Source organism: Sus scrofa, chromosome 7 (assembly GCF_054392235.1).
Source record: "Sus scrofa isolate SSC_HxYL_T2T_F1_AM1 chromosome 7, Sscrofa_HxYL_maternal_Yorkshire_Landrace_v2.0, whole genome shotgun sequence".
NCBI classification, from domain to species: Eukaryota; Metazoa; Chordata; class Mammalia; order Artiodactyla; family Suidae; genus Sus; species Sus scrofa.
Window position 1 is genome coordinate 43,198,364 of NC_139389.1, and position 26,869 is coordinate 43,225,232.

Here is a 26,869-nt window from a genome sequence, read left to right on the forward strand (position 1 = left end):
GCCATGAAGCCTGACCAGTCCTCCCTTTAAAGGGATGCAAAATGGGCCCAGCTGGGCATGTCCATCCTTAGTCACATCCTTTCCAGCTCACATGCCCATCCCTGGAGCTCAGAAGCCCTGGTCACGGGGTCCTTGGCTGGCCCACCTGCCTGGGCACAGGGGCCCTTCCAGGGAACACCCAGATGTGCCACAACCGAGCAGGTGATGGTTCTCATCTGGTCATGTGGGTTTGAATTTAGGTTCTGCATCTATGGAAACTGCCCAAGTCACTTCTCTGTGCCTGTGAGATGGGGATGTAATTAACACCCACCGCACAGGGCGGTTGCAAGATTAAGTGAGTCCATTCACCTGCCACTGGGTGTAAAGCGTGTAGAAGAGGGCCTGGCCCACTGGTGACCCGAGTTAGGCCCTCCCACCCCCAGTTCCTGACTCCTTTCTGGTCCTTGGACCCCCCTCCTGCAATGCTCCTTCCCTGTCCTCATTACCACCTGTTAACTGTCACCTCCTCCAAGAGGTCTGCCCTGATCCCATCTTAAGTAGCCTTGCCCCTTCTCCATCTCATCTCTTTCATTTTTTTCTCCCTTCCAGGCCACCCCAGTTCTCCCCTTGACCCTCAGGCAGTCCTCGGTCCCATCTTTTCAGACTGCCCCCAGCCCCTCCCCCACAAAGACACACCAGGCTGCCTTGTCCATCTCATGTTTTATTGTAAAAAATGTTAAAATAAATTACAGTTGACATCATTACCAGTATGTACATACAGTGTGTGTGATTCCAGGACAGCCAGTGACACCCCAGGCAAGTGGGGTGAGACAAGCTCGTTAAATCATTTCACAGAAAAAAAACAAAAAAAACTAAAGGCCGCTTCTTCCCACCCTGCTGCTAGGCCCACACCCCCCTGGGTTACAAGCTGAGTGGGGGTCCGGGCGGGCCCACAGCACCAGCGCGGCGACCGAGGCAGAGAGGGTGTCTGGGGGCGCCTCCTGCTCAGTATCTGGTTGCCTGCGACCGATGCCACATGCCCACTCTGCCTGCCCGGCTCCGACACCATGACTTTGGCCAAGGTCACCAAAAAAGCCTAGTTGGGTTGCAGGGGGACAGGAGAGTGAGCACTGGAAACCCCATCCTTGAGACCCCACTCTTTCACCTGTTCTCCCCTCTGGCTCTGAAGCCAACAGATGCCAGGTATGAAAAAACAGCAGTTCATGGGGAAAAAAAAATTCACAAAACAAAACCTGCAGGACAGAGCGGGCCGGCCCTAGTGTGCATATCACGGAGAACCCAAGACCTCTGCCAGCCCCTCGCCTGAACGATGTGTAGAGTTTCACATTATCTTTTGCTCTCCCCCCATCGAAGAGCCTTTCCTTTCCTACACAGACGGACAGACAGACACATACACACATGTGACAAATAGCAGCTGGAGGGAGGAGCTGGATTCACACATTTGGCCATTCCCCACTTGTGAGCCAAGGGCAGGCTGGGCAGCAGCGAGGTCCTGTTTCTGGGCACAAGGAGAGGAGGCAGTGGGGCAGGGGCAGAACGAGCCACTGACAAGCCCCGTCTCACAGCTCCTGGAGCCCCAGCCTTCTAGGCCTCGGCCTGCCACCCTTCCTTTCTCTCAGCACCCACAGGGGCTTGGCCAAAGGGTGCCTGAGATGGGGAACTGGGCTCTGGGCTGGGCTCCATCCCAGTCAGTCCACCAGAAGCATGGGGACCTGGGGCCATATCCGGAACCTGCTCTGGGTCCCCCACATCAGGAGAGTTTTGGCACCTGCCCAGGGGCTCCCCGCCCCATTTCCCCTTGATGGCCTCTTCCCTACGAGCTTTGCAGTAGGGGTGACATCAGGCAGATGAGGTGGGACCGGGGGATGGTGAGATACGTGCCCCAGGCAAGGCCCCACAACTGCAGAGGTGCTGGCGCCCAGCCCCCCGAAGACACGGGAGTCTCACACGGCCTCCGCCCCCCTCCATGTCACCCTTCTCAGTGCCAGGTGCACGGGAGCTCATTAACACTGGCGAACTCAAACAGCCGAGGTCCCCCCGCCCCAACCTAAGAGAACCGTGTGACATTCTTAACCGCATGACAGGGCCGAGACCCACGCAGCTGCAGGCCTCTCTGGGGTCAGTCCTGCCAGCCCACACGGGCTGCTAAACCAGCCGAGCTCAGGACAGACGCCTCCCACCGCTGGGGTGCCCGCTCGGCCGGAGCACAGAGGCCCTGTCCTGGGCGCGCTGTGTCCGACCGGCGGCCTCTAGCTGCAGGGGATGAAGGCGAGGAAGGCTCCTGGCCCCCCACTCCCGGGTCCAGGGCTGCCCCCCACTAGGGGCCAGGAGCCCGGCCACGACAGGACGCCCCAGGCTGAGGGGCACAGACGCCATGAGAGCGGGGTGGGGGGCCGGTCCGGCCTCACGTGCCTTGGGGGCCGCTGGCCTTATTGTACTCGTTCATGAGCTGTTCATAAGGCACGGAGAGCTCCGACTCGGTGCTGGTGAAGGTGGACTCGTCCGACGAGGGGAACTCGCCCAGGGTCAGGGGCGCCTCGGCCACAGCCCCCTCCTGGGGCCTCTCCTCCTGGGCCAGGTTGTCCTCCAGCGAGGACTTGGAGGTCTCCTCGTCCGAGAGGCCGGCCTCCGCGCTCACGAAGGTGATGTTGGCGTTCTGGAAGATGAGCGGGTGGTAGTCCTGGGCGTCCCACGGCTCGCCCTCCTCACTGATGCGGTCCAGCTGGTTGATGGACACCTCGGAGGTGGGGGAGACCTCCTTGGGGCCCGCCGCCACAGCCTCCTCACCGGGGGGCCTCGATATGTGGCCCTTGGTCCTGAGCGTCTGGGACACCTCTTCCAGGCTGGGCACCCGATTCTTGGAGTAGACTGCCAAGGGGGCCAGGGAGCTGGGCAGAGCCGGCAGCCCGCCCCCCTGGGGCCCTGGGCCCGGGATCCGCTCCCCGCCCCCGCCCGTCTTCATGGCCTTCTTCCCGATCTGCTTGATGAGGTCATTGTACGTCTCCTCCTTTTTGGACAGAAAGCTGAAGATGTTGATGTCCTTGGCTGCCGTGCTCCCGGCCACCTGCAGGGCCTTCCTGGAGTGCGGGGAGCTCTCGAAGGACTCCTTACGCCGCCGCCGCCGCTTCTTAATGGCCTTGTGCACCTCCACGAACATGCTCACCTTCCAGTTGACGAAAAGGGACAGCCAGGCCAGCCCCAGGTAGATCCAGAGCTCCACGAAGTAGCGGTACAGGGCGTGGTAGTTGGCACTGGGGTTCACACCTGAGGGCGGGACAGGAAGCCCAGAGGGTCAGGAAAGGGTCAGCGGGGACCCTGAAACACACAAAGGCCAAAGCCCTGTCCCCTGAGAGTGGACATGGCGCCCAAACGCAGAACACCAACGGGACCAACCAAGAAAGGAAAGGCCTGGGCGAGAACCTGGACACCCCAGCGTCCTGAAGGACCATGGCCCAGTCACTCATACGCCTGCCCAGACCCCAGCCTGAACCTCACCTGTCAGATATCAGAGAGGCTCCGGGGGTGGGGGATGGGGGGTGCAGGGGGGAGGGGCTTCGGGGTGGCAGGTGATGGAGCCAGTGCTCAGGCCAGGAACTAAGCCATGAACGGTGGCCTTTTACCCATGCTGGTGGTTTTGTGTACTTTGCGGGTATACGTGTTTCAGTTCCCTTAAAACCTGGGTAGAAATGAAGGGAGGGGGCAGCTGGCATCCTCACTGCTGGGGACGGGCTCACTGAGGCCGGTGGTCGGGCCCGGGCCATCCAAGACCACTAGTGCTGGCAGGCAATGCCCTCAACAGCCTTGATTCTCCTCCTGGTAACATCTGGCTGGCCTCCTGACCTCCTGTCTGTCCTCCGCTGACTGGTTCCTCCCGTGCCCTGGAGGGCTCTGCCTTCTCCATGGCCCCCTCCCGGATGGTCAGGGTCCTGACACCTGCTCCAGGGAGGCCTCTGGGTCACCCTGCACAGCTCTGGTTGTTCCCCTGCCCTCCAGGATCACTTTACACTTCCAGGCGGGCGGACCCCATGACTACGTATCCTGTGTCCCCCTTCCTGCCCTGAGACTGGGAGCAACTTGGTAAAGGATGGGGGAAGGGGCACCACGTCCAGAGTGGGGCGGGGGGCTGGTCAAGGACGATGACTCTCTCATCGGACTGGAGGGTCCCCGAAGGCAGGGCTGTCTCCCTGGCAGACAGGAGACGCTGTCTGCCTTGCTCAGGGCTCTGGTCACAAGCAGACCTGTGATGACAACCAGGATGCCCTCATATAGCCAGGCCTTACCCTGAGCACTCAGGAACAGCCACCCATTTGATTGTCCACCACCCATGAGGTGGGCGTCATGACTTTTTTCTAAAAAAGAGCTTTATGGAGTTTCCATGGTGGTGCAGTGGAAGCAAATCTGACTAGGAACCATGAGGTTGCCAGTTCGATCCCTGGCCTCGCTCAGTGGGTTAAGGATCCGGCATTGCCGTGGGCTGTGGTGTAGGTCGAAGACGTGGCTCAGATCCTGTGTTGCTGTGGCTGTGGTGTAGGCTGGCAGCTGTAGCTCTGATTGGACCCCCTAGCCCGGGAACCTCCATATGCTGCGGGTGTGCCCATAAAAAACAACAACAACAAAAAACAACTTTATAGAATTCCCGTCATGGCTCAGTGGAAATGAATCTGACTAGCATCCATGAGGACGCAGGTTCAAGCCCTGGCCTTGCTCAGTTGGTTAAGGATCTGGCATTGCTGTGAGCTGTGGTGTTTTGTGATTTGACCCCTAGTCTGGGAACCTACCTACGTGTGCTGCAGGTGCGGCTCTAATAAGACAGAAAAAAAAAAAAAAAGGCCACCCAACTATACAATGGAGGGAACTGAGGCAGCAGTTTGGTGTCTGCTGGAGCTGAGAAAGTATGATTCAACATGCTTCGGTGCTTCTCCGACTCCAAGGCTTCTTAGCCTGCTCTGGGCCCCAGAGACCAGACAATGGCCGGGTTTGTGCCTCCACCTAAACGGATCTCCCAAGACGGCAGGCTCAGATCGGCCGGGGTCAGTGGAGTGTTCAGGCCTCCTTCCTGTTCCTCCCACCACCCCCATGACCGCCGCCCCCAGCATTCCGAGTCTCCCCTTTCAATGGGCAGGAGGGTGATGACCTGTCCCTGCTCCCTAGAAATGGGGAGGGGAGACCAGAGGTCCTGGAGCAGAGACTGAGGTCAGCTGTGCAGGCCGCAGGCACAAGGACATGAGTGGCTGCGGCTGGACAGACAAAGGGGCCAAAGAATCTTATCGCCTGGATTAAGTTGGGGAGGAGTGGGAGGGAGTGTCCGGGCCTGGGGGAGGGGGCCGACTTCGGAGAAGGCCTCTTGTCTCTCAGCTGCCTGAGGCAAGAGCGGAGTTTCTGGCCTCTGAGCCAAGTGTCCAGGACTCTCAGTTCCTATGAAAGATGGAAGCCAGGCGGGGGACTCGGAGGGGCCCCCAGCTTGGTTCACGGGCTCTGGGGGTGACAAGCCCAAAGCCTGCAGGTGGAAGGTCCTATCCCCATCCCCCAGTGCACCTGAGCACCCAAGCTCAGCAGATGGTGAGTGGGGTGAGCAGAAGAAATCAGAGGCCAGATTCAAAGAGAGGGAAGAGGGAAAAAAGCCATGTTCCGAGAAAGGGAAATAGAAAACATCTTTTTTTTTTTTTTTTTTTTTTTTTTTTAGGGCTGCACCTGTGGCATATGGAGGTTCCCAGGTCAGGGGTAGAATAGGAGGTGTAGCCACCGGCTTACACCACAGCCACAAGCAACGCCAGATCTGAGCCACATCTGTGACCTACACCACAGCCCATGGCAAAGCGGGATCCTTAACCCACTGAGCGAGGCAGGGATCGAACCTGCATCCTCATGGTTACTAGTTGGGTTCATAACTCACTGAGCACAATGGGAACTCCCGGGAAATAGAAACCTTCTGCAATTACTCTGTGCCTTGGTGTCCTCTTGCAATTGGCAGGGCGGGGTAAGGACCCCACCGGGTGGAGGCCCAGGACACTGAATGCCTCTGGGGCCCCCCAGGAAAGGTCAGCTGCATTGAAAGTGGAGGAGATGCAGAGGAAGAGGGCGGGGGGAGGCAGAGGCAAGGGGCAGGACTCACCGGCCACAAAGTCGCCGAAGCCGATGGTGGAGATGGTGATAAAGGAGTAGTAGAGGCCCTCGATGTAGTCCCACTCCTCCGTCACCATGAACACGAAGGGCGGGATGACCAGGTGGACCAGCACGCCCCACACGATGAAGATGGCCGTGCACGCGATCTGCGCCTTGCGCTGACGGGGAGGGCGAGGAGACCAAGTCAGACCACGGTGGAGACCCGGGGACGACCCAGCAGGGCACCCAGCGGGCCAAGGTGGCTGTCTGGGGCTCAGTACCCACCAGCCCTGGGTGGGGGGCCGTGATGTTCCCAGCTTCACCCGAGAGGGCAGGGGGCTCAGAAATTGCAACCTTGTCATCTGTCCTGACACCTCTGGCCACCCCGGCACTTGGGTCCTTCCCACCCCAGCACCTGCCAGATACCTAAGGTTGGGGACATACCAGGCTCACGCCTCTCTTGGTGAGGAACTGGCCCAGCCTCTTGGCACGTCCGCCGAAGAACTTGCCCAGGGCGCTGATCCAAGTCAGACAGAGCGGCACCCCAAACAGACCATAGAAGACGCAGAAGAGGCGCCCGGCGGGGGTCTTGGGGGCCACGTTGCCGTAGCCTGAGGAAGAAGAAGGGAGTGAGGCCAACAGAGCCACGGGGGCTGGGGTGTGTGGGGGGGGTGACGACCCAGGCTCGGAGTGGCCCCTGCCTCCACCACACACACACACACACACACGCACACGCACACGCACACGCACACACACACCCGGCACGAGGAAAGCCCATTCTTTAAGATCCTTTGACATTAACCTATTATCAATACTTAAGAAATTTCCCGGAGTTCCTGTCATGGTACAGTGGAAACAAACCCGACTAGGAACCATGAGGTTGTGGGTTTGATCCCTGGCCTTGCTCAGTGGGTTAAGGACCCGGCGTTGCTGTCAGCTGTGGTGTAGGTTGCAGATGTGGCTCAGATCTGGCGTTGCTGTGGCTCTGGCGTAGGCCGGCAGCTGTGGCTCCGATTAGACCCCTAGCCTGGGAACCCCCATGTGCTGAGGGTGCAGCCCTAAAAAAAAAAAAAAAAAAAAAAAGTAAAAAAGAAATTTCCCTTGATCACACTAAGATCATGATCATTTACAACAACTCTGATGGTATGGGCTCTGCCTCCTCCATCACATTGCGAGCTCCTTGAAGGGGGACTAAGCCTCCAACAGTAGCAAGTCCTCCACTAGTCCATATGGCACCACTGTGCATGTCAGAAGGCACGAGTTAGTATTTTCTTTGGGTAGACACCCCAAAGGTGACCATTCTTAATTCTATCCCTTCTTATGCAAGAAAGCTGATGCTCACATCTAGCTGGCAAAGAATTCTCCTCCCTCTGAATCTGGACTTTAGTGATTTGTTTGACCACACGATGCGGCAAAAGTGACCCTGAGTTAGCTAGGTCCTTAGACGAAGCCTTGCTGCTTCTTCCCTTTGTCTCTTGAAACACTCACTTTGGGGGCTCTCCCTCTGGGAATCCAGCTGTCATACTGTGAGATGCCCAAGCCTTTGTGTTTTCATCCCCAGCTAAGTTCCTAGCCAAAGCCAACATCAACTATTGAACATGTAATAGAAGCAGCCCTCTGGGAGGTCCAGTCAGTTGGTCTTCTGGATGACTACAACCCCAGCCACCCTCACTGCCACTACATTTGAGACCTCAAGCAGGAACCAACCAGCAGAACCCAGTCAACTCACAGAAGGACAAATGACAAGTTGTGTTTTAAGCCACTAACTTCTGGGGTGGTTTGTTACGCCTTCATAATAACCAGACTAGATGCCCAGATTGGGGAGCACACATAGGCTGCGTTTGTGCAGTGAGCAACCTGCTCAACCTCCTGCATGGCTCTGGCTATCCAGCTGTGTTGTTTTTACTCCACAGCCCAGGTCAGGAGAACTTCTGGAAACAGTCTTCTAAGCACAGCCAGTCATCAAGGGCCTACTAAATACCCAGAGAAGTGTCAAAAGGACTGAGGGCAACTGGCCTAATCTGAACCTCAACAAGGCCATGTGACCAGAGATGGACTCTAAGGTATGTGGATATTCTGAAGGTCCCAGAAGACTTACCAATGGTAGTGATGACTGTGGCTGCAAAAATCATTGCGTTGGGCCAGTTCCAGTTGTTGAAGGTCTGGTTCCCTGTGATGGCCACTCCCTGTCCTGCAGCATCAGACACTATCTAAAAGGAGAGACAAAGAAGATGAGAGAGGAGGTCGGACTTACGGATGCTTTCTAAGTGACGGCACTTTATGAACCTCCTTTTAAGCATTCTTCTTTAATGAGCATAATAACAAGGGAGCAGTTATTATCTCCAACTTACAGGTGATTAAGTTTTCTTTTTTTTTAATGGCTGCATCTGCAGCATAGGGAAGTTGCCAGGCTAGGGGTCAAACTGAAGCTGCAGCTGGCCTATGCCACAGGCACGGCAACACCCAACACCGTATCCAAACCACATGTGTGACCTACACTGCACCTGACGGCAACACTAGATCCTTGACCCACTGAGTGAGGCCAGAGATGGAACCTGGATCCTAAGAGACAATGTCAGGTCCTTAACGTGGGAGCTCCTAGGCGATGAGGTTACGTGAGGTTACGTGATTTGCTCGAGGTCACACAGCTGGTAAGAATATGAACCCAGGTACTCTGGCTCCTCAGTCTCTCACTGAGCCAGTGCTTCTCAAACTTACTAGAATCACACTGAGCGCTTATGCAATACAGCCTGCTGGGCCTCACCTCCAGAGCTTGCTTGAGTCAGTGGGTCTGGGGAGGGGTCAGGGAATGTTCATTTCCAGGTGATGCTGATATTATGGTCCAGGGGCCACACTTTGAGAACCATGGCATTAAGAAGGCAGATGTGATGCAGATGGGAGAGCCTCCACAGAAGTGTTCTACGGCAGGGTGGGCCTGGGGACACCCCTACCCCACACCCTTCACCCCCACTGTCAGGACACCTGCTCAGGTCAGCTTGGTAGCTAAGCTCTGGGATCTGGCCTCCTTCCTCCCATGCCTGGAACTCCCTCCTCTCCCCCGATAAGCTCCCTCCCTCCCTCTCTCTAGATCCCTTTCTCTGCCCTGGGCCGAGCAATTTCAAGGTCTGGGCCAGGCCAGGTCATCAGAAGGTGGTGTGCACTTTCCAAATCATGCTATCAGTCCCCGTGGAGCCCCCGGCCGTGGTGGGCAGTAGGTGAGAGGGCACCGGGCAAGTCCACTGGGAGTGGCCTTCCTTATCTAGTGCGGAAACACTGACAGCTGCCCAACCTGTTTCCTCCTGACCAGACCCTGCCCCTCCCCCTCCTTCAGGGCTGCCTCCATTCGCCCCGCCCACCACTGCCCACCACCGGCAGGGCCTGGGTCCTGGCAGAAGGCTCCCAAGTAGGGGCCAGGATCGACTCTACATCTGGGATCCTGCTCCTGTCCCCAAGGACAGCCCCACAATAGGCCAATCAGCCCAGAAACCACAAACTCAGCCAAATTCCCTCTACAAGTCAAGCCCAGGACCGAGGAAGGACAGAGGCGTGAAGGATGGAAGCGGGACGAAGATGGAAAAAACCGTAGCTTCATCCATGGCAAGAATGAAGTTTGGTGGAAGGAGAGGGAAGGGTGGGTTGCCCCGGAGGAATGTGCAGTTTGCAGCGGCCGCCGCAAGCCCCCGTAAAGGGATCTGCAGACTCTGTAAAGAATTTTCCATGATGACAGGCCGTCAAACCACACAGCTCGCTGGCCTGCCTCCTCACGCCGTTTCCCCCAGCATCTCTCTGCAGAGTGGGAAGCGGGGTGGCTGCCTGCACCCCACCTTGCGCTCAGCGCTGAGCAGGCAACTTACACGCAAAAGCATCGGGAGGCTCAGATACAAAGAGGCCAACAGGTCCTGTCAAGGACCGTCCAGACGGTTTTCTAAAACCTGAAATTTCTGTTCGAAGCAGGAGAACGAAAAGTCCCAGGGCCCCGGGTGTTAATGTTAAACAGATGGCAGGAGAGCAGAGCTGCGAGGCTCCCTTTGGCCTCAGCCTTTGTTATCTCAATACCCATCTTGGCGGGGGGCCGGCCGACGTGGAGCAGGACTGTCAGATGACAACTGACCAGGGAACGATGTGACTGGGGCGCCTCCCTGGTCGTCGTCCCTGTGGAATCTCGGGGAACAGGAAAGGCGACAGAAGACAAGTGGCTGCCCCCACCTCAAAAGGGTGGATGCTAGAAACTCGAAGCTGAACTCTTGCTGACTCCTCCATGGAGACAGCAGAATGTTCGGTGCTTTCAAAGAGGAAGCAGTGGGCACTGAGAGGCACCAACACAGGTTCACCGGAGCAAGTCATGCTCAGCTAAGTGCATCTCCCACTCCACAGGCTGCAAGGCCTTGACGTTCAGTGGAATGCAGTCAATCTGGATCGCAGCTGAACAGATGGGCTTGAAGATATTCATGGGGACAAGACAGAGAAATGCAGGGTGGAACTGGGATTAATCTGGGTCCGTGTAAAGGCAGATAAACAACCCCAAGAAGTACTGATCATTATCAACCTGGCCTGATGTCTCTGGCTCATGCCAAAGGCCAGGCCTCTTCAGTCTTTTCATCAACAACACGGTAAGGACACAGACGGCTGGACGCGTGTCATCTCTGAAGGATGCAAAATTGTGACAAGGCCGGGATGGGAAGATAGCTAACACACTGCAATTGGCAGCTGGGGACTAACTTTAAAATTTTTCATGTCTTACACTTTGGGTTAGAAGAGACCGACCGGTGATACAGGGTCCAAGGGTAAAGTCCTTGGGGTTCAGCAGATCACAAGCTGACAAACCTCGGGTGACTGCCCAAAGGAAAGGAAATACAATCTCGGGCAGTGTCAATACCTTGTCTGTTCAGGGCCTGGGAGGCAGCGAGCCCATTTTCCTCTGCAGATCAGGCCACACATGCGTTCCATTCTGGGTGTCAGACTTCATACGTTAACCCATGGGCCAAGGGCCAAGAGCGGGCAAGACTGGAATTTTTTCATTTTTTTGGTTCTCTTAGGACCTCATATGGAAGTTCCCAGGCTAGGGGTTGAACCAGAGCTGCAGCTGCTGGCCTATGCCACAGCAACGCCAGATTCGAGCTGCACCTGTGACCTACACCAGAGCTCATAGCAACGCCGGATCCTTAACCCACTGACAGAGGCCAGGGATCGAACCCACGTCCTCATGGATACAGTCGGGCTCGTTACCGCTGATCCACAATGGGAACTCCAAGGGTGGCTTTTTTGGATAACAAGCTACCTCAGAATGGCCTCCCTGGGCAGTCATCCATTTCCGATAATGGACGGTGTGTAGACCAGGGAGACCACCACCCATCAGGGGTGTTGAAGGTGTGGCTGGACAGGGTTCCCAACAGAGGGTGGCACCCTCTGGAAGTGTTTGGAAGTGCTGCCTGAGGGGGAGCCTGGCATGTGCCAGCACTATGCCAGGCACTAGAGGTACAGCAGTGGAGGGAAATCCCGCCTCCCACACATCTACTCTCGTGGATGATGGGGGCACTGCTGGCACTAAGTGGGCAGGGACCAGAGAGGCCAAATACCCTGCAATTCACAGGACAGTCCCACCTGCCATGGCCACATGGCTCCCCCAGAGAAACACGGGCTTGCCAACGGCCACCTGTGACTTGGGAATTATTTAGGAAGTGCTAAGGAAACATCAAACTAAAGAGCTGGCAGCCAAAGCAAAGCAAGTTGGTGGGAATATACTTTGGTGCAACTGCTGTGGAGAACAGTATGGAGGTGCTGCAAAAAGTTACAAACAGAACTAGCATGTGGTCCAGCAATCCCACTCACGGGCACCTATCCGGAGAAAAGCATGACTCGACAAGACACCTGTGGAGCTCCCTTCATGGCTCAGCAGTTAACAAATCTGACTAAGATCCATGAGGATACAGATTCAATCCCTCGCCTTGCTCAGTGGGTTAAGGATCGGGCGTTGCCAATGAGCTGTGGTGTAGGTTACAGATGCAACTTGGATCTGGAGTTGCTATGGCTGTGGTGTAGGCGGGCAGCTGCAGCTCTCTTTCAACCCCTAGCCTGGGAACTTCCATATGCCCCCAGTGCTGCCCTAAAAAAAGAAAGAAAGAAAAAAGAAAAGACACATGTAGCCCGATGTTCACTGTAGTACTACATACACTAGCCAAGACACGGAAGCAACCTAAAGGTCTATCGACAGAGGAGTGGGTAAAGAAGATATGGTTCGTATCTACAATGGAATATTACTCAGCCATAAAAAAGAATGAAATAATGGCATCTGCGGCAACATGATGGACCTAGAATCATCATGCAAGTGAAGTTAGTCAGACAGTGACAGACAAATGTCATATATCACTCATATGTGGAATCTAAAAAAAAGGATACAAGAGAACTTATTTGCAGAACAGAAACAGACTCTCAGACTTTGAAAAACTTATGGTTACCAAAGGGGACAGGTTGAGGGGGGAGGGACGGACTGGGGGTTTGGGATGGAAATGCTATAAAATTAGGTTGTGATGATGGTCACAAAACTATAAATATAATGAAATTCATTGAATTTAAAAAAAAAAAAAAAGCTCGCTAAAACAGAGTAACCAAAGAAAGCATTACAGTTGGGAGCTTTGCAGTAGAAAAGCTGGCTTTGTGCCCTTCACTCTGCCAGAGGCGTGTCCTCTGGGGCACAGTCCAAAGCCTCAGTCTCTGTCCTCTGTGGGAGCCAATCCCCACGCCCTGTCCCCTCGACCCCCATTGTCTCTCCATGTTTGCCCATGGAGGGGGGCCATTCTGAAGAGCCCCAAGCCCCCCAGGGCTAGAGTGGCAACAGTTATGTCCACCGGTCACGCCAGGAGACTGAGGCTGAGAGGTTAAGTGGCAGAACCAGGTGAGGTCAGACCATCTCCTGCAAGTCAGCCGGGCTCCCTCCCTTCAGGGCTCTCCCTGGACCTCCCCAGCACCCCTGATTGTCACCTATTCTCTGCCCACGGGGCCCCAAGCAGCTGGCCTGGCTCAGCCCCATGCTGGGGAGCGGCAGGATTTTAGTGCTGCTGTGTGTCAGACACACTGCTTGCCGCATCTTTATACACCCCCTGCCTGACTCTTCCTGCAACTCTGCCGAGCATCCCTGGACAGATGAGGAAAGCAAGGCTTGGGGAGAGAGGTCTGGTGTGAACTTGGGCTGCCAGCTCCCTCTTCCCACCCCGTGTGGCTGTGGCTCTGGGCGGGCCAGGGTCCCACCGGCCGAGAGAGGAGGTCCCCCAGAACAGAGAGGCTGGGGTCATCCCTGGGTGAGGGAGAGTCATGGGGAGCCATCAGACACAGCGTCCTGTCCCCCGGGGTTAGGGAAACAGCCTGCTCGGGAGGGGGTGGCCCCTGTTCACTCGCAGGATTCTTTAACTTGGCTCCCCAGTTCACACAAGACAGTATTTTCATTTTCCACCTAATGCTGGAGGGGGATGGGAGAGAGGGATTCCCCCCTCCCCCGCTGCCCGCACACAGCCCAGACCGGCTCTTGTTTGGGGACAGACCTGTCATCCTCCTAATAAAGCAGCTGTGATTTACTGAGGGTTTACTATGCACCAAATGTTACCCTGAGCGTTTTATGTGCCTTCAGCTCATTTAACGAGGAAAAGAATCCTGGTGGGAAGACACCATCATTTTTTCCATTTTGCAAATGAGGGTTTAAGGCTGAGAGGTTAAGTAAGTAGCCTGAGGTCAGGGTGCTCAAAGCAAGGAAGCCAGAAGGGGAGCCCGGCCCTGCTGGCTCCTGGCTGGGTCCTAGCCGATGGGAATCCTGCCTCTGTTCCACACAGGCCACAGGAAGGAGGCCAGCGATCCCTCCACCCCTTCGTGGCAGCTGGAAAAACAGTGCCCCAAAACCAGTCCATCCACTCCGACCCCAGCCCTCTGGGAGGTGACATTCATGCCCCTGCCGTGGCTTCAGACAACGCGCCGTCCTGACCCCGTCTTCCCAGAACCTCCACTGTCTGCGAAATCAGACGGCACCTTGTGCCCCTGGGGACCCAGGTTCCAGAGCAGAGGCAGCTGCCAGGCCTCCCCTCCCTGGAGACTCACCCTGCTGAGTGGGCTGTTCAGGGAGGGCCTGCTGCCCACCCACAGACCCCACAGACCCGGGCACTTTATTAGGTCGGTGGCAGAAACCTTTAACAGACAAGGGGGGCCGCCTGCCTGGGGGCGGCAGTTAAGCAGCACCCAGAGGGCCACTCCCGACCCTGCCTCCAGATCCCGAGGCAGAGTGACACTCTGGCCCCTTCCTGCCATGGAGGATGCAGCCTGCAAGGACCCTCCTGGACACCAGCCTCCACTGGACCCACCGACATACACACGAGAACATCCCTCAGCACCTCTGGCTGCATTCATCCCCGACCCATTCCCCCTCTGCTCACCGGTCCCTCTGGCCTGGAAGGGGAATTGAGGCCGTGGTCGTGTGTGCATGGTGCAGGGCACGGAGGGAGGAACCTTGATGGTGCCCATCCAGCCACGCTGGGAGGTGGGAGGGCACGGTTACTACTGCTTATTGCACAGATCATGATAGTTCATATTTGAATAGTGGCTGGTATCTGAGCACTTATTTTATGACAAGCACCCATCAAAGCCCTTTTTTAGCCATGCCCACAGCGTGAGGAAATTCTTGGGCCAAGGATCCAACCTGTGCCACAGCAGTGGCACACCGGATCCTTAACCCACTGAGCCGCCAGGGAACTCAAAGCATTTTAAATCACACAGCTTGTGGAGTCTTTAGAGTCTTGCAACATAGGTACTACTACCCCTTTTACAGTTGAGGAAAATGAGGCGGAGAGGCTAATTGAGTAGCTTTCGAGGCAGTGGTAGCGCTGGGGTGTGACCCCAGGCTACTGGTTCTTAGCCTGTGTGTCGTCCAGAGTAGGGGGGAGGGGAAGAGGGACACAGGGTGGGCTTCTCAACTACAGGAGTGAAGCCGGGTCTCTAGGACACAACTTCCCAGGGGGCTGGTGGGGAGCCCTTGCTTGTCCAGCAAGCCCTTCATCTGAGGGCAGACTGTGGGCAGAGGCAAAGTGTCTCAGAGAGAAGGCGAGCACCTATCACCTCTCTTCTTCCCGAGACAAATTAGAGAACTGAAGGCAATTGGCTAAGCCCTCAGCCATCTTCACTCCCTCTCACTCTCCCTCTCTCAGCCTCTGACTCAGTTTCTCAAACCTGCCTTGATTGGGGTGGGGGAGGGGCCCTGGGCCCCACTCGCAGTATTCTGTGCAGTTGACCTGGGTGTGGAGTGGTTAACCTTAGTGGGGGTGTCAGGTGTGGGTGCTGGGCTCAGCCTTCCAGCTCCCCACTCAGGAGGGAGGATGCGAGGGCAGGGAGAAGGCATCCTCGGTATTCCTCACCCCACCCCTGCTCGCTCCCTGCAGCCCAGGTGACCGGGTGTGGCCGGGAGGGCAGGCCCGATTTATGAGCAGGGCATTGGCAAGGGCCCAATGGTGCCTCCCTGACACCTGCACCAGCTGCAGGCCTGGTTCACTTAGCCCTGTCTCTACCAGGCGGGGAGCAGGTGTCTGTGGGGCAGGTTCAGGGACCAGGGGCCAGGGCCACACCTCGTCTCAGTAACACCAGACCTGGGCTCTTGCAATGTGGACTTTAACTTCTGTTTTGCTTATCTGCACTTTCAGAGTTGCTCCCAGTGCCTACTCAGATAGTGGTAATGTTTTTAGCCAAAAAAAGGAAAGACAAATTGCCAGAGACTTGGTTGGTACCCTAGGATTCATAGGGTCTGGAGACCCGGGTTTAGCTTAAGTGGCTTGCCGAGATTCTCAAGGAACCCTTGATCTCCACGCACTGAGAAGGTTGGCCTATGATGACACTGCCTTGGCAGGTGACACTTCTCTACAATTCACATCTTCCTCTGCCCAGAATCATGACTTTGGGGGCCCAGTTCAGTACCTCCCAAGCTCCCGGGGAATCCACAGCACATTCAAGAAAACACGTTTTCATTCTCAGCTCACCGGCCACCAGCTCCAGCTCTTCCTGAGCCCCCAGGGAGCCGCACTGCCCTATTCCTCATCATACTTCCTTCCTCCCTCGTTCCCCTAGTCCCACGGCAGGACGAGGAAGCCACCTCACTGTGCCTTGGTCCTTAAAGCAATGTGTCTGGTGCTGGCCAGGCTGCCCTGCCTCAGCCGGGAGCGGAAGTAGCCAATCAGAGGATGCCCGGGGAGGAGAGGGTGGGCTGTGTACAAAACGACCCCCTACAGTGTCGCCACACCTAGATTAACCCCCCAGCCCCAGAAACCTACACTCCTTCGTTGGGCAAGATGGAAAGTGGTATCACACCCCCACAGTGCCCTTGAGGGGGTTGCCACACTGCTGCTTCTTAACCTGGAGTGCACGTGGAGATCAGCCGGGGAAGCTTGGGGAAATATTCATGCCTGGGTCCAACCCCGAGATTCAGACGGAAACGGCCTGGGGTGTGCACCGGGAAGTAGGATGCTTAAAAGCTGCCCAGGTGACTCTAATAGCATGCACAGCTAATTCCAGAACTATTGTCCTGGGCGTTCCCACTGTGGCTCAGCAGTAATGAACCCAACTGGTATCCATGAGGTTGCAGTCTCCATCTCTGGCCCCGCTCAGTGGGTTCAGTCGCAGACATGGCTCAGGTCTGGCGTTGCTGTGGCTGTGGTATAAGCAGCTGCAGCTTCGATTCGACCCCTAGCCCAGGAACTTCCATATGCCGCAGGTGCAGCCCTAAAAAGAAAAAGAAAAAAAAAAAACAACAACAAAACCATACCATTGTCCTGGACCCAAACCATCCTCCCTCCCTGTTTCGGGGAAAGCCCAGTCCAGCCCCCCCTGGAGTCAGCACAGCAGCCGTGGATGTACGACTGTCCTTCCGTCCACCCTTGGGCTTCCCCTCCTGGGCCATCTCTCAGCAGCTTTTGCAGAGCTCGGTGGCACGGGGAGGTCTCACGCCCGTGGGGAAAGCCCGTGCCAGAGGTGAGCGCATTTTCAGCAGAAACCTCTGGGTTTCCGACTTTCTCAGGCCCGGGAGTCCTGTCGGCACTCAGGAGGGACAATGAAAACAAGGCAGGTGACCCTGCCCCCATTGTTCTAAGGCTGGGATGCTAACATTCCCCCCTCCCCCCGGGGGCAGCCAGGCGTCCCTCCCATGAGAGCTGAGGCTGGGCCAGAGGACCTCAGGGACTGGCTGACCTGGGAGGGCTGCAGGTTTGGCTAAAGCAAACAGAGAAGGGCTGGTGGGGTCCAAGCTCAGGATGAGATGTCAGCAAGTGTTCTCAGGCTAAGTGGACGAGTCAGGCTGGAAATCCCTGTGCGCTCAGACCCAGTGGACCTCAAGGGCCCGGTCCCGGGTCCCACAGCACCACTGCCTGAAAGCTGACCCTGGGGAGGAGGAAAGAACCCCCCCCCCCTCCGGAACAAACAGGCCATAGGACCCTCTGGAGCCATGTTCTCAAAATACGCCTCCTGCCTCCCTGCCTCATCTTCTCCAGAACTCAGGGCAGGTGGACCATCCAGGGAGGCTTAAATGACAAGAGGGACACTCTTCATCCACCTGCAGCTTCTTTCTCTACCCCCAATTCACAACCACTGCCCCCCACTCTGCGCTGGGATCTCTTCCCCCTCCAGGATGCTCAGCCTGGATTCACACAATCGGGCCCCTTCCCCAGCCCCAGAATCCTGGGAGTGTCTGACATCTTTCTACTTTGAGGCCAGAGACATCTCCTAACTAGCAGGTTAACAACTAGTTAACAACTAGGCAGGAACTTATTCAGCCAGGACCCCTCAAACATGCCAGGTATGCAGAATACCCTCTTTTTCCCCTAGGGGTGTGGGTCACTAGGGAGTGAGAGGTCCCTGCAGGAGTCCTGCGGTGGGGCAACGGGATGGATGGCATCTTGGGAGCGCTAGGACACAGGTTCAATCCCTGGCCTGGCACAGTGGGTTAAGGACCTGGCGTTGCTGCAGCTGCGGCATAGGTAAAGACTGCGGCTTGGATCTGATCCCTGGCCAGGGAACTCCATATGCATGGGGCGTCAAAAAAGGGGGGGAAAGGGAAGAAGAAGTCCCTGCAGAGGATTTGGCTCCTGGCTTGTCCTCTCCAGCGAAGCCAGCAAAGCTCTCTGGGTCCCATCAGTTCCTCTGTGACAAAGCTAAGGAGGGCAAAGCCCGCAGCTACCTCCTCCCTGCCCAGATGCCACTCATCAGGCCCCTTTCATACCCACAGCTCCGCTGGCTCTAGTCTCATTTGAGACTCAAAATCTTGTAAGTAAGGCAGGCGAAATATTATTTATTATTCCCATTTTGTAGCCCTAATCAGAGAGGGCTAGTGATACAGAAGAAGTCACACAGCAAGCTGATGACAAAGCACAGAGAAGGACCAGCCAGAAGCTCCCGGACTCTCAGTTAAGGGCCTTTCCACCAACTAATCAGACCCCCCCCCCCACCTCTTCTGGGACTGGGCTGAGAAAGCCAACCAAAGTGGAGCAGGGAAGGTGACAGCAGACAGGCAGACACAGGTGACAGGTGACATAGAGCTATAAAACGGTGTGCAGTCAACCCACGGCTCCAAACCTGAGATTATCTGGGATGAGCATATGCTTGGGCTTCCCCCATCCCCTCCCCTAGAGGTGCCTTAGGTTCACCCCCCAGCCCCCAACCCCCAGCAGTGAGGTGGAAGAAGCAGACATGGGAAGTCACCTGCCCTCAACGTTTCTAAAAACTGCCCTCAAGCAGGCCCCAGAGCAGGTCACGGAACCTGCTGACTCGCCATCTCCTCATCCTGAGCTGCCGACCTGAAGGAGAGATCTGGTGTTTCGGCAGCTTGGAGGCCCCACCCTGTGCCAGCTGGCTTCCCGTTCTTTGGGGCCCCCATTCTGTACACTGGCCTGGCCCACACAAGCTGGACGGCTAATCCAACTGCAAAACCACAGACATCACGTTTGGGACCCTCTGCAGGCAGCACGGGGGCAGAGGGGGAACAGCCTGGGCTTTGGAGCAGATGCAGGTTCAGCTCCTGGCTCTCTCCTACTAGCCGGTCACCTGGGGCACGTCCTCTCACCAGTCTGAGCTCTTCCATCCCTGGAGAGTGGGGGTACCCCTCCTGGAGTTGGGGTGCAGATTATGTGAAACCATGCACAGTTCAGGGGTGGGCGTCACAGCGTGAAATGTGCACTGGGCAGAACAGGGGGAGGGGAAAGTCACCTCCGTTCTGAGGGTTCCTCGGAGCTGTGGACACGAAGAGCTGGCTAGATGCCACCAGCACTGCCTTCCTTCCTGCAAGATCAGGGCTTGAGACACTACTCTTGGTCGGGGGACCTTCCATTAGGTACGTGCTCTCTGGCGTACTGTTTATCTCTCCCGAATAAGCTGTGAGCTCTGAAGGCCGGTTTCACTCATCTGTCCCTCCCAGAACAGAACCTGGCACTAGCAGATGCTCAGTATCTGCCAAATAAACGACTGAGTCTCCGAGATGTATGCCTTCCAAACCCACGCCTTCCAGGGCACGGAGGTGGGTGCAGGTGCGTATCTGACGTCAGTTCTGGTGGGATGAGGTGGGCATCCATCCTACCGGGTGGATGACTTTGTGTTTTTCTGCTCCATGCCCTCTCCTGACCTCTCACCACCCCACCTGCATGCAAGGCCAGAGCCCACAACGGTCCTAGCCCTGGTGAGTCAGCTGCACTGCAGACTTTGGAACCATCAAGATTCGGGAGGAAAGAGGCTGGCGGGGGGGGGACATCTTGGCTGGGGGCACAGGTCCTCCTGTGCATGTCCCTGGCTTTAAGACCCCTCCAGCACTGGGAAGGAAGGAAAAAGCTCTCCCAGGCCCTGGGGGCTGCCAGCCCTGTTCCCCTGGACAGAGCCACCTGCCCAGGGCCCCCTTGCTGGAATCCTGAGGAAGAAGCTCCTTCCTCATCACCAGCACCCCCAGTCTCCCCTTCCATGCAAGCTACCCCCAACCCCACCACATTCATCCCTCCTGGGTACACCGTGCCCTTGGAGAAGGGTGTGGCTGACACCCCAACCTCTTACCCGGCAGAGGACCCCAAACCACTGGCAAACCTTGCCCACCCAGGGGCCCCAGGAAAGCAGCCTCTCCCGCTCCTTCCTCCTCTCCCCTCCCTTCACCTGCGGCTGGCAGCTCCAGGCAATAAGTAACTGCCCATCCTTGAAGGCGAGGGTTCTGATGATAAGGGATTATTAAGTCTACCCATTTATTATAATGTGTTTAAGATGACCAGATGGTTACACTGTAAACTTCCTCATTAATGGAAAAAAAAAAAAAAAAAAAGCCCAGAGGGATACGAGGCAGTGGTGGTATCCTGCTTGAGGGGTGGCAGCCGAGTTTCCGCCGCCTACGAGATAACCGTCACCGCCTGTTTATTACACACCTTCCCACCCAAGCCTGGCCTCGCAGCCTCCAAGCATGAGCCGACCCCCAGCCCCCTCTGCGATCCTCCTGAGGGCCAAGCACCTGTCACAAAATCCTTCCTTATTGTCTGACTCTAACCTAAATCCCCCCGGCTGCCGTCCAAGCCCATTTCCTTGGGTTCAGTCTCCAGCTGGAGACGGACAACAGCTGGCCTCCGACGTCTCTGGAATACATTGTGCAAGAAACAACCAGCGACCTGGCACAGGCATTTGGGGATGGATGGTACTCTGCCGGGTGGCGAGCCTTCTGCCTCCATGCCCCCTACTCCAATCCCAGATCAAACCCCAGAGGAAGACGGAGTCACGATTAGAGCCAAGAGTGGAGACCATGGTGCTGACAACTGAAAATCACTGGGCCAGATGCAAGGGGCATTTTGCCCCCAAGGGCAGACTCCTCATTCCCCCCACGCCAACTGCTGGACACAGACCTCACCACATCAGCTGCACCAGGGGCTCGGGCCACCGAGGCCCCCACTTGGAGATCAAAAGGGATCCCCAGATAGTGTGGGAAAGGAACGGAGCCTGTGACATGCAACTGGTGTCCCACCCCCACCCCGACCCGGGCCACTTGCCTCCCTGCCTTTTCTGCCCAGGTTGTCACAAAAGCACAAAGGCACAGCCACCCCTGCCTTTTCCACGCTGCAGGGACAGTCCCCCGCCCACCTCCTGTCCCCGGCTGACGGAGGCCTGAGGAGGGTGAAGCAACACAGAGCTGTTTTGTGCTGAAGGTATGGAAAAGTACAGCCAGCCCTCCTTGCACAGAGAGGCCGGTGAGGTGAGGGGTGTGGGGGTTAGAAAAACCTCCCGTCCTTCAACCTGGAGCCCAGGCCCAGGGACAGACTGGGCCACAGGAAATGGAAACTCTCCTGATGGCACAAGGAGAGAATCCTGACTCTGAGACAGCCCTGCTGTGAAAGAAAGGCAGAAAGAACCCGGACGGACTTTCCACAGACACAGACACACACAGACACACACACACACACACTCTCTCTCTCTCTCTTTCTCTCTCGCTCTCGCTCTCTCTCTCTCTCCTTCACCAGGGCTGCGGGTTTTAAGCAAGAGCATTTTCCAAGACTGCTTAGCTCCCTAACACCCACCCAAACTCTGGCAGCCCTCCATCTCCTTAGGAGCATGCCGGAACATTCGACACCCAGGTCTTGCCCGGCACCAGCCATTTCCCAGCCCTGAAAGTCATGACCTCAGTTTCTTCACTGGAGTGACGCTGTCTCCCCAACAATGCACCGGGTTACGGGTCCAGAGGCTCGGCAGCTGTGACCGTGAAGTGCATGAAGCAGGTGCACAGGCAAAGTTGAGATGCCCCTGACTCTGAACTCCCAGCTTCTAAAAGCCCACGGCTCCGGGGGATAGGCTTTCTCCCAGTCTCCCTGTGCATTGTGTGTGGCCAGAAGAGGCTCAAAGACAGGAAAGCAAATGCCACCAGATTTCCAAGTCATGCAACGGTCAGCAGGGGAGCAAGACCCGCTCCTCAAGTGGCTGCATCCTGTCCCCCTGCAGAACCCAGTTTCCCATGAAATACTTTGAGTGGCAGCTGGGGTAGCTTTTTCTCAGGCCCAGCCAGGGAGGTCCACTTATCTTCACGTCTGCTGAAGACAGCCATCTGACCTGAGCAGCTGAAGGCTAAACCAGGGACCCAGCAGTGGGCTCCCAGGACACAGCCTGCTCTCTGCTCCATGGTCAATCCCCAGGAAGCTCAGGGTGATAGGAGGACAAGGTGGGAACAGCGTCCCCTTCACTGTCACTCCCACCTCGAGGCCCTGGGCCATTTTCCCTACACGTGCCACATCTGGGCAGACCCCAGCCCTCAACCCCCATGCAGGACCACCAACCCCACCAGAGGCCCGGGCAAGCTTTCCTTGCATTCTGCAGCTCCAGGTCAGGAACTGCCAGATTCCTTAAGTCTTTGCCAAGCCCCAGCCCTGTGCCCTAATGCTGTGGGCAGAACCAGGGAAGAGAGAAAGACACAGGCCCTGCCCGGGTGCCCAGGAGGACCTCCAGTCTAACAAGGGACAGGCAGCGGGCACACGGGAGAGGTTTCACGACAGTGGCCAGGACAGCACAAGAAAGCAGCAGATGAGCCAACGAGCCACCGGGGAGGCCAGGATGGTCCCTCATCTGAGTCTGATGGGACCGCAGGGGCTGGGCAGTCAACAGATGGGAGCAAACCCACGCTTTCCGTAAACCAGAGGTGGGGACGCTGTGCCAGTTTCCCAGTGGGTGGGTGGGATGGGGCAGGTCCCCCTCCCCCCCATGTTCTCACAACACCCTCCCAGTCCAAGGCTACAGGCCAGCCTTCCCCTCCCCCACCCCAGAGCAGGATGGAATTTGACTAGACCCCAAGGTACCAGGAGCAGCCTCAACAGATCCCATCAGCACTCTCCAGCCCTGCCCAACAAAACTCTCTGTGTGGACGGAAGGTTCTCTGTCCCCTGTGGCTCCTCTGCCCTAAGAACGTGGCCAGGAAGCTACATTTTAATGTTATTCATCTTCACTAAAAAATAAAAGTCACAATAGTAACATCATGTTAAAATTAAAATTAATTAGCGACCTGCGGGTGCTAGTTTCCCTACTGATGCAAACACAACACACCCTACCTTGGCAGAGCCGACTTTTCCCCCGCCCCTGTCCCTGGTCCCTGGGTTCACCCAAGCCTTGGGCCATGATATACAGCAGGCTCGTGACTCTGAATTACACACGTGGTCCCCAGCTATCCCAAACCTTACCTGTGCTTCTGGTTTGGGGGGTTTTTTTGGCCATGTCTGAAGCACTTGGATGTTCCCAGACCAGGGGTTGAACCTGCACCACTGCAGTAACCAAAGCCACGCCATGACAATGCCGGATCCTTAACCCACTGTGCCACAAGAGAACTCTGCATTTTTTGTTAATCCAAAAAGGCAAGGAGTTCCTACTGTGGCTCAGCAGGTTAAGAACCTGACACAGTGTCCATGAGGATGCGGGTTCGATCCCTGGCCTTGCTCAGTAGGTTAAGATCTGGCACGGCTGTGGCTGTGGCTATGGCCTAGGCCGGCAGCTGCAGCTCTGATTCGACCCCTAGCCTGGGAATTTCCACATGTTGCAGGTGCAGCCCTAAAACAACACCACCAAAACGGAAACAAAAAGCAAAGCAAGGTTTTTCTCGGGCCCCCTTGGGAACTGGAAGAGCTGGATGCACGCTGAGGCCAAGAAAATACTTGTCTGTCCCCTCGTAGGGGACACTGACCCCCAACATTGGGGCAGCCCCTGGGGCTTCCCCAGCTCTGCCAGGCCTCTCCCTCTCCCAGGCACACTCTCTTCTTGGTGACTACCCACCGTCATGTCCACTCTCAAGCTTCTTGGTCCGCAGACTGAGAGCCCACCTGGCCTCCCCCTTCTTTGAGACCCTCCCCCTCAAAGGCCTCATCAGCACTGCTGTCCAGGAAGTCACACCTCTGGCAGCTCAATCTAAACGTCATAACAGCACACTATTTAGCAATTTCAGGAGCGATATTAGTTTTCAGAGTATGCACCATTAAAACCGTGTTTATTTGTGCTTCGTGTACCCCCACGTTAAAAATAGCCAGTGGAGAAGCAGCTGATGCCATATGCGTGCAGCCTACCCTTTAGGAAAATTCAATTTCTTTGCTGTAAAAGCAAGACAACAGCATTTCAGAAAATGAGGGAGGCAGGGAAAGAAAAAGGCACCAATAACCCTGCCTCCGACCGGCGCTGCCCGCCTTCCGTTTTTACACCGAGTTTCTATGATTCGACGCTAACACCGTACCACGCGTGGCACTGGCGTCTCCTGCTGCCCGCAGCCCTGGCTTGCTTTTGTTCTCAGTTGAAGTCTGGCTCCTGGCTCAGTCCCCTGAGAAACATCCAACGGAAGCCCTGGGAAACCTCCTCCGCCCCAGGCCTGGCAGCAGGGGCCCCTGTTGGTTAGTTTGAGGGTCTCCCACTCCAGGGGCCAGAGCCCAGGTCAGCCTAGCAGAGATTAAACTGTGTGCAGAGCAGCGGGGAGGGGGCGTGGAGCATGTGTACGCAGACAGAAACCGGGTTCGGGAAGATGACTTTTTTTTTCTTTTTAGAGCCACACCTGCAGCATATGGAAGTTTCCAGGCTAGGGGTTGAATTGGAGCTGCACCTGCTGGCCTACGCCACAGCCACAGCAACAAGGGATCCGAGTCGCATCTGCCACCTACACCACAGCTCCTGGCAACACTGGCTCCTTAACCCACTGAGCAAGGCCTGGGATTGAACCTGCATCCTCATGGATACTAGTTGGGTTCTTCACCCACTGAGCCACAACAGGAACTCTAGGAAGGAGAAATTTTAAGAAGTGTATGTACATAGGAGTTCCTACTGTGGTGCAACGGGATCAGTATCTCTGCAGTGCTGAGACACAGGTTCGATTCCCCACCAGGCACAGTGGGTCAAAGACTCCAGCACTGCTGTAGCTGTGGTACAGGTGGCAACTGTGGCTTGGATCTGATCTCTGGTCAGGGAACTCCATATGCCCCAGGGTGGCCAAAAAAAGAAAAAAAAAAAAGACATGTATACAGTGACCCCAGCACAGAGCAGGTGGCAGAGATGGGGGATCTCACCAGGCAGCTCTCAGACCAGGGGAGCTCCAGAGAGAGAGGGCATGCCAGAACTGAGACCTGTGAACTCTGAAACCCTGGCCTGGTGGAGATGGGAAACCTTCTAGAGCAGGACTCAAAAGGGCACCCCCTCAACCCCAAGACTTAGAAATTGCCCTGGCCCAGCCCTGGGGAGCCAGCTCTAGGTCTAGACAGATGCACACCAGGAGATGCTGACGCACTTCTCCAGGCGGCCTATCGACCTGTCCCAACCGAGAACAGAGTGTCCCCAGCCAAGAGGGCACTGTGCCCATGACGGGGGGGTCAGAATCTGGCCAGGCGTGGGCCCCGCTGGAAGGACTAGAGACAGGAGTTTTCCAGACTGGAGGTGGGCTCTGATAGTCCTACCATTGGGTTTCAAGGGCTCGTGGGACAGAGGCCAAAGAAGAGAGAGAGCTTCATGGTTCAGCTGCTCATTAATCATTACCCTCTTGCAGAGCTGGGTTTGGGAGCCCATGCACACAGCAGAGGCCTCCTGGGAGGGAAAGGCGTGCAGACAAGGCTAGACTCCCGGTGCAATGTGCTCTGATGTTAGGGAAAGGAGGTGCCCAGAGAATGATGGGGCTCAAAGGAAGGCAACCCCCAGGGTCAGGGGAACCTTCCCTGTCACCCAAGTCCATGGCAACCTTGGAGCACACGAGGCCCCTCCAACATGCCACGCCCCCATCCAATAACCCTTAATGTACATCACAGGGCCCCACCCCAACCTCAAAGGCAAGGATGATGTCTAATACGGCTCACAATCCTCACGACCCTTGAACTAGCACTGAGCATACAGCTGGAGCTCAGCAAGCATCTAACTGGCCTTGGTGATCCAGTTCCTTGGCTCAGAGGCAGAGGGGCAGTGACCTGTCCTGGTCACACAGCAAGTCAGCTGAGCCAGGTCCCGGCCCTGTCTTCTGGACCCCAGGCCCTAGGCCACTCATCAGTGGATTTCGGGGCTGTGGCTAAAGTCTGGAGGATGGAGGAGGTGGGGTGTTGAAAAGCTGATATTCAGGACACCCTCCCTTTTCCTGCTCCCAGGGGGGGTGCTGACAGGACACTTAACTGCGGCAGCCTGCTCTGCTCAGCCCACTCAGCACTATCCCTGGGCCAGAGGCGGCCCTTCCACTCGCTGCTCCAAAGGGGGCGGGATGCCGAGAAGGGGAGGGCGCCCTTCCAAAGCTAACACTGTCAGGATGCATTCCACGACCCAGGAGGCGAGGGTTTTATTTGAACAGGGGAGGGGATGGGGCTGCTGTTCTTTCTCCTCCAGGGGGAATCTGTGAACAGGTGCTGTCCTGCACCCAGGGGGGCACCGGAGGAACAAGAACCTTGCATTGGACACAAGGGGCACCTAAGCCAAAATCAACATCCACGTCCAGGAAGGTCCCGCCCGGGGTCCCCTGCATGCTGCAAAATAGCCAGCCTCTGTCCCCAGTGATGCAGGCAGATCTGAGTGGCGCTTACACCCCCCCAAGACAGGCAAGACGAAGGCTGCTCCCTCCCCAGGTGCAGAAGCCAAGTGGGACGCACGCCACAGTGTGGGTTTAGCTGCCAGGAAGGAGGCAGGTAATGGGGGGACTCAGATGGGAGCCCCACGGCCAAGGGGAAATTGCGGCTCCCACTCCGGGTCCTCGATTCTTTCTCCAGAGTGCGATCTCAGGGTCCCCTGACCCACAAATCCTGTGTGAAGGGTCAGAGCC

At 56.5% G+C, this 26,869-nt stretch overlaps 2 protein-coding genes and 1 long non-coding RNA gene across 5 annotated transcripts in view; 1 reads left to right on the forward strand and 2 right to left on the reverse strand.

Annotated features, from left to right (window-relative positions):
* Positions 1-741, forward strand: part of LOC102157750 (uncharacterized) — a 61,161-nt gene extending 60,420 nt beyond the window's left edge. Inside the window, exon 6 of the long non-coding RNA XR_014810092.1 lies at positions 589-741. This is a non-coding gene — a long non-coding RNA (uncharacterized LOC102157750). The remainder of the gene's footprint in view (positions 1-588) is intronic.
* MOCS1 (molybdenum cofactor synthesis 1) overlaps positions 1-26,869 on the reverse strand; it is a 918,787-nt gene that overhangs the window by 212,338 nt on the left and 679,580 nt on the right. The gene's annotated exons all lie outside the window — the stretch shown is intronic.
* KCNK5 (potassium two pore domain channel subfamily K member 5) overlaps positions 685-26,869 on the reverse strand; it is a 38,720-nt gene continuing 12,535 nt past the window's right edge. For all 3 annotated transcript variants that reach the window (XM_001928254.5, XM_084968021.1, XM_084968022.1), the window contains 4 exons: positions 8,201-8,312; positions 6,547-6,713; positions 6,113-6,281; positions 685-3,264 (listed from right to left, as the gene is read on the reverse strand). In XM_001928254.5, the coding sequence (XP_001928289.2) occupies positions 2,405-3,264; positions 6,113-6,281; positions 6,547-6,713; positions 8,201-8,312 (1,308 nt within the window). In that variant the 3' untranslated portion in view covers positions 685-2,404. The remainder of the gene's footprint in view (positions 3,265-6,112; positions 6,282-6,546; positions 6,714-8,200; positions 8,313-26,869) is intronic.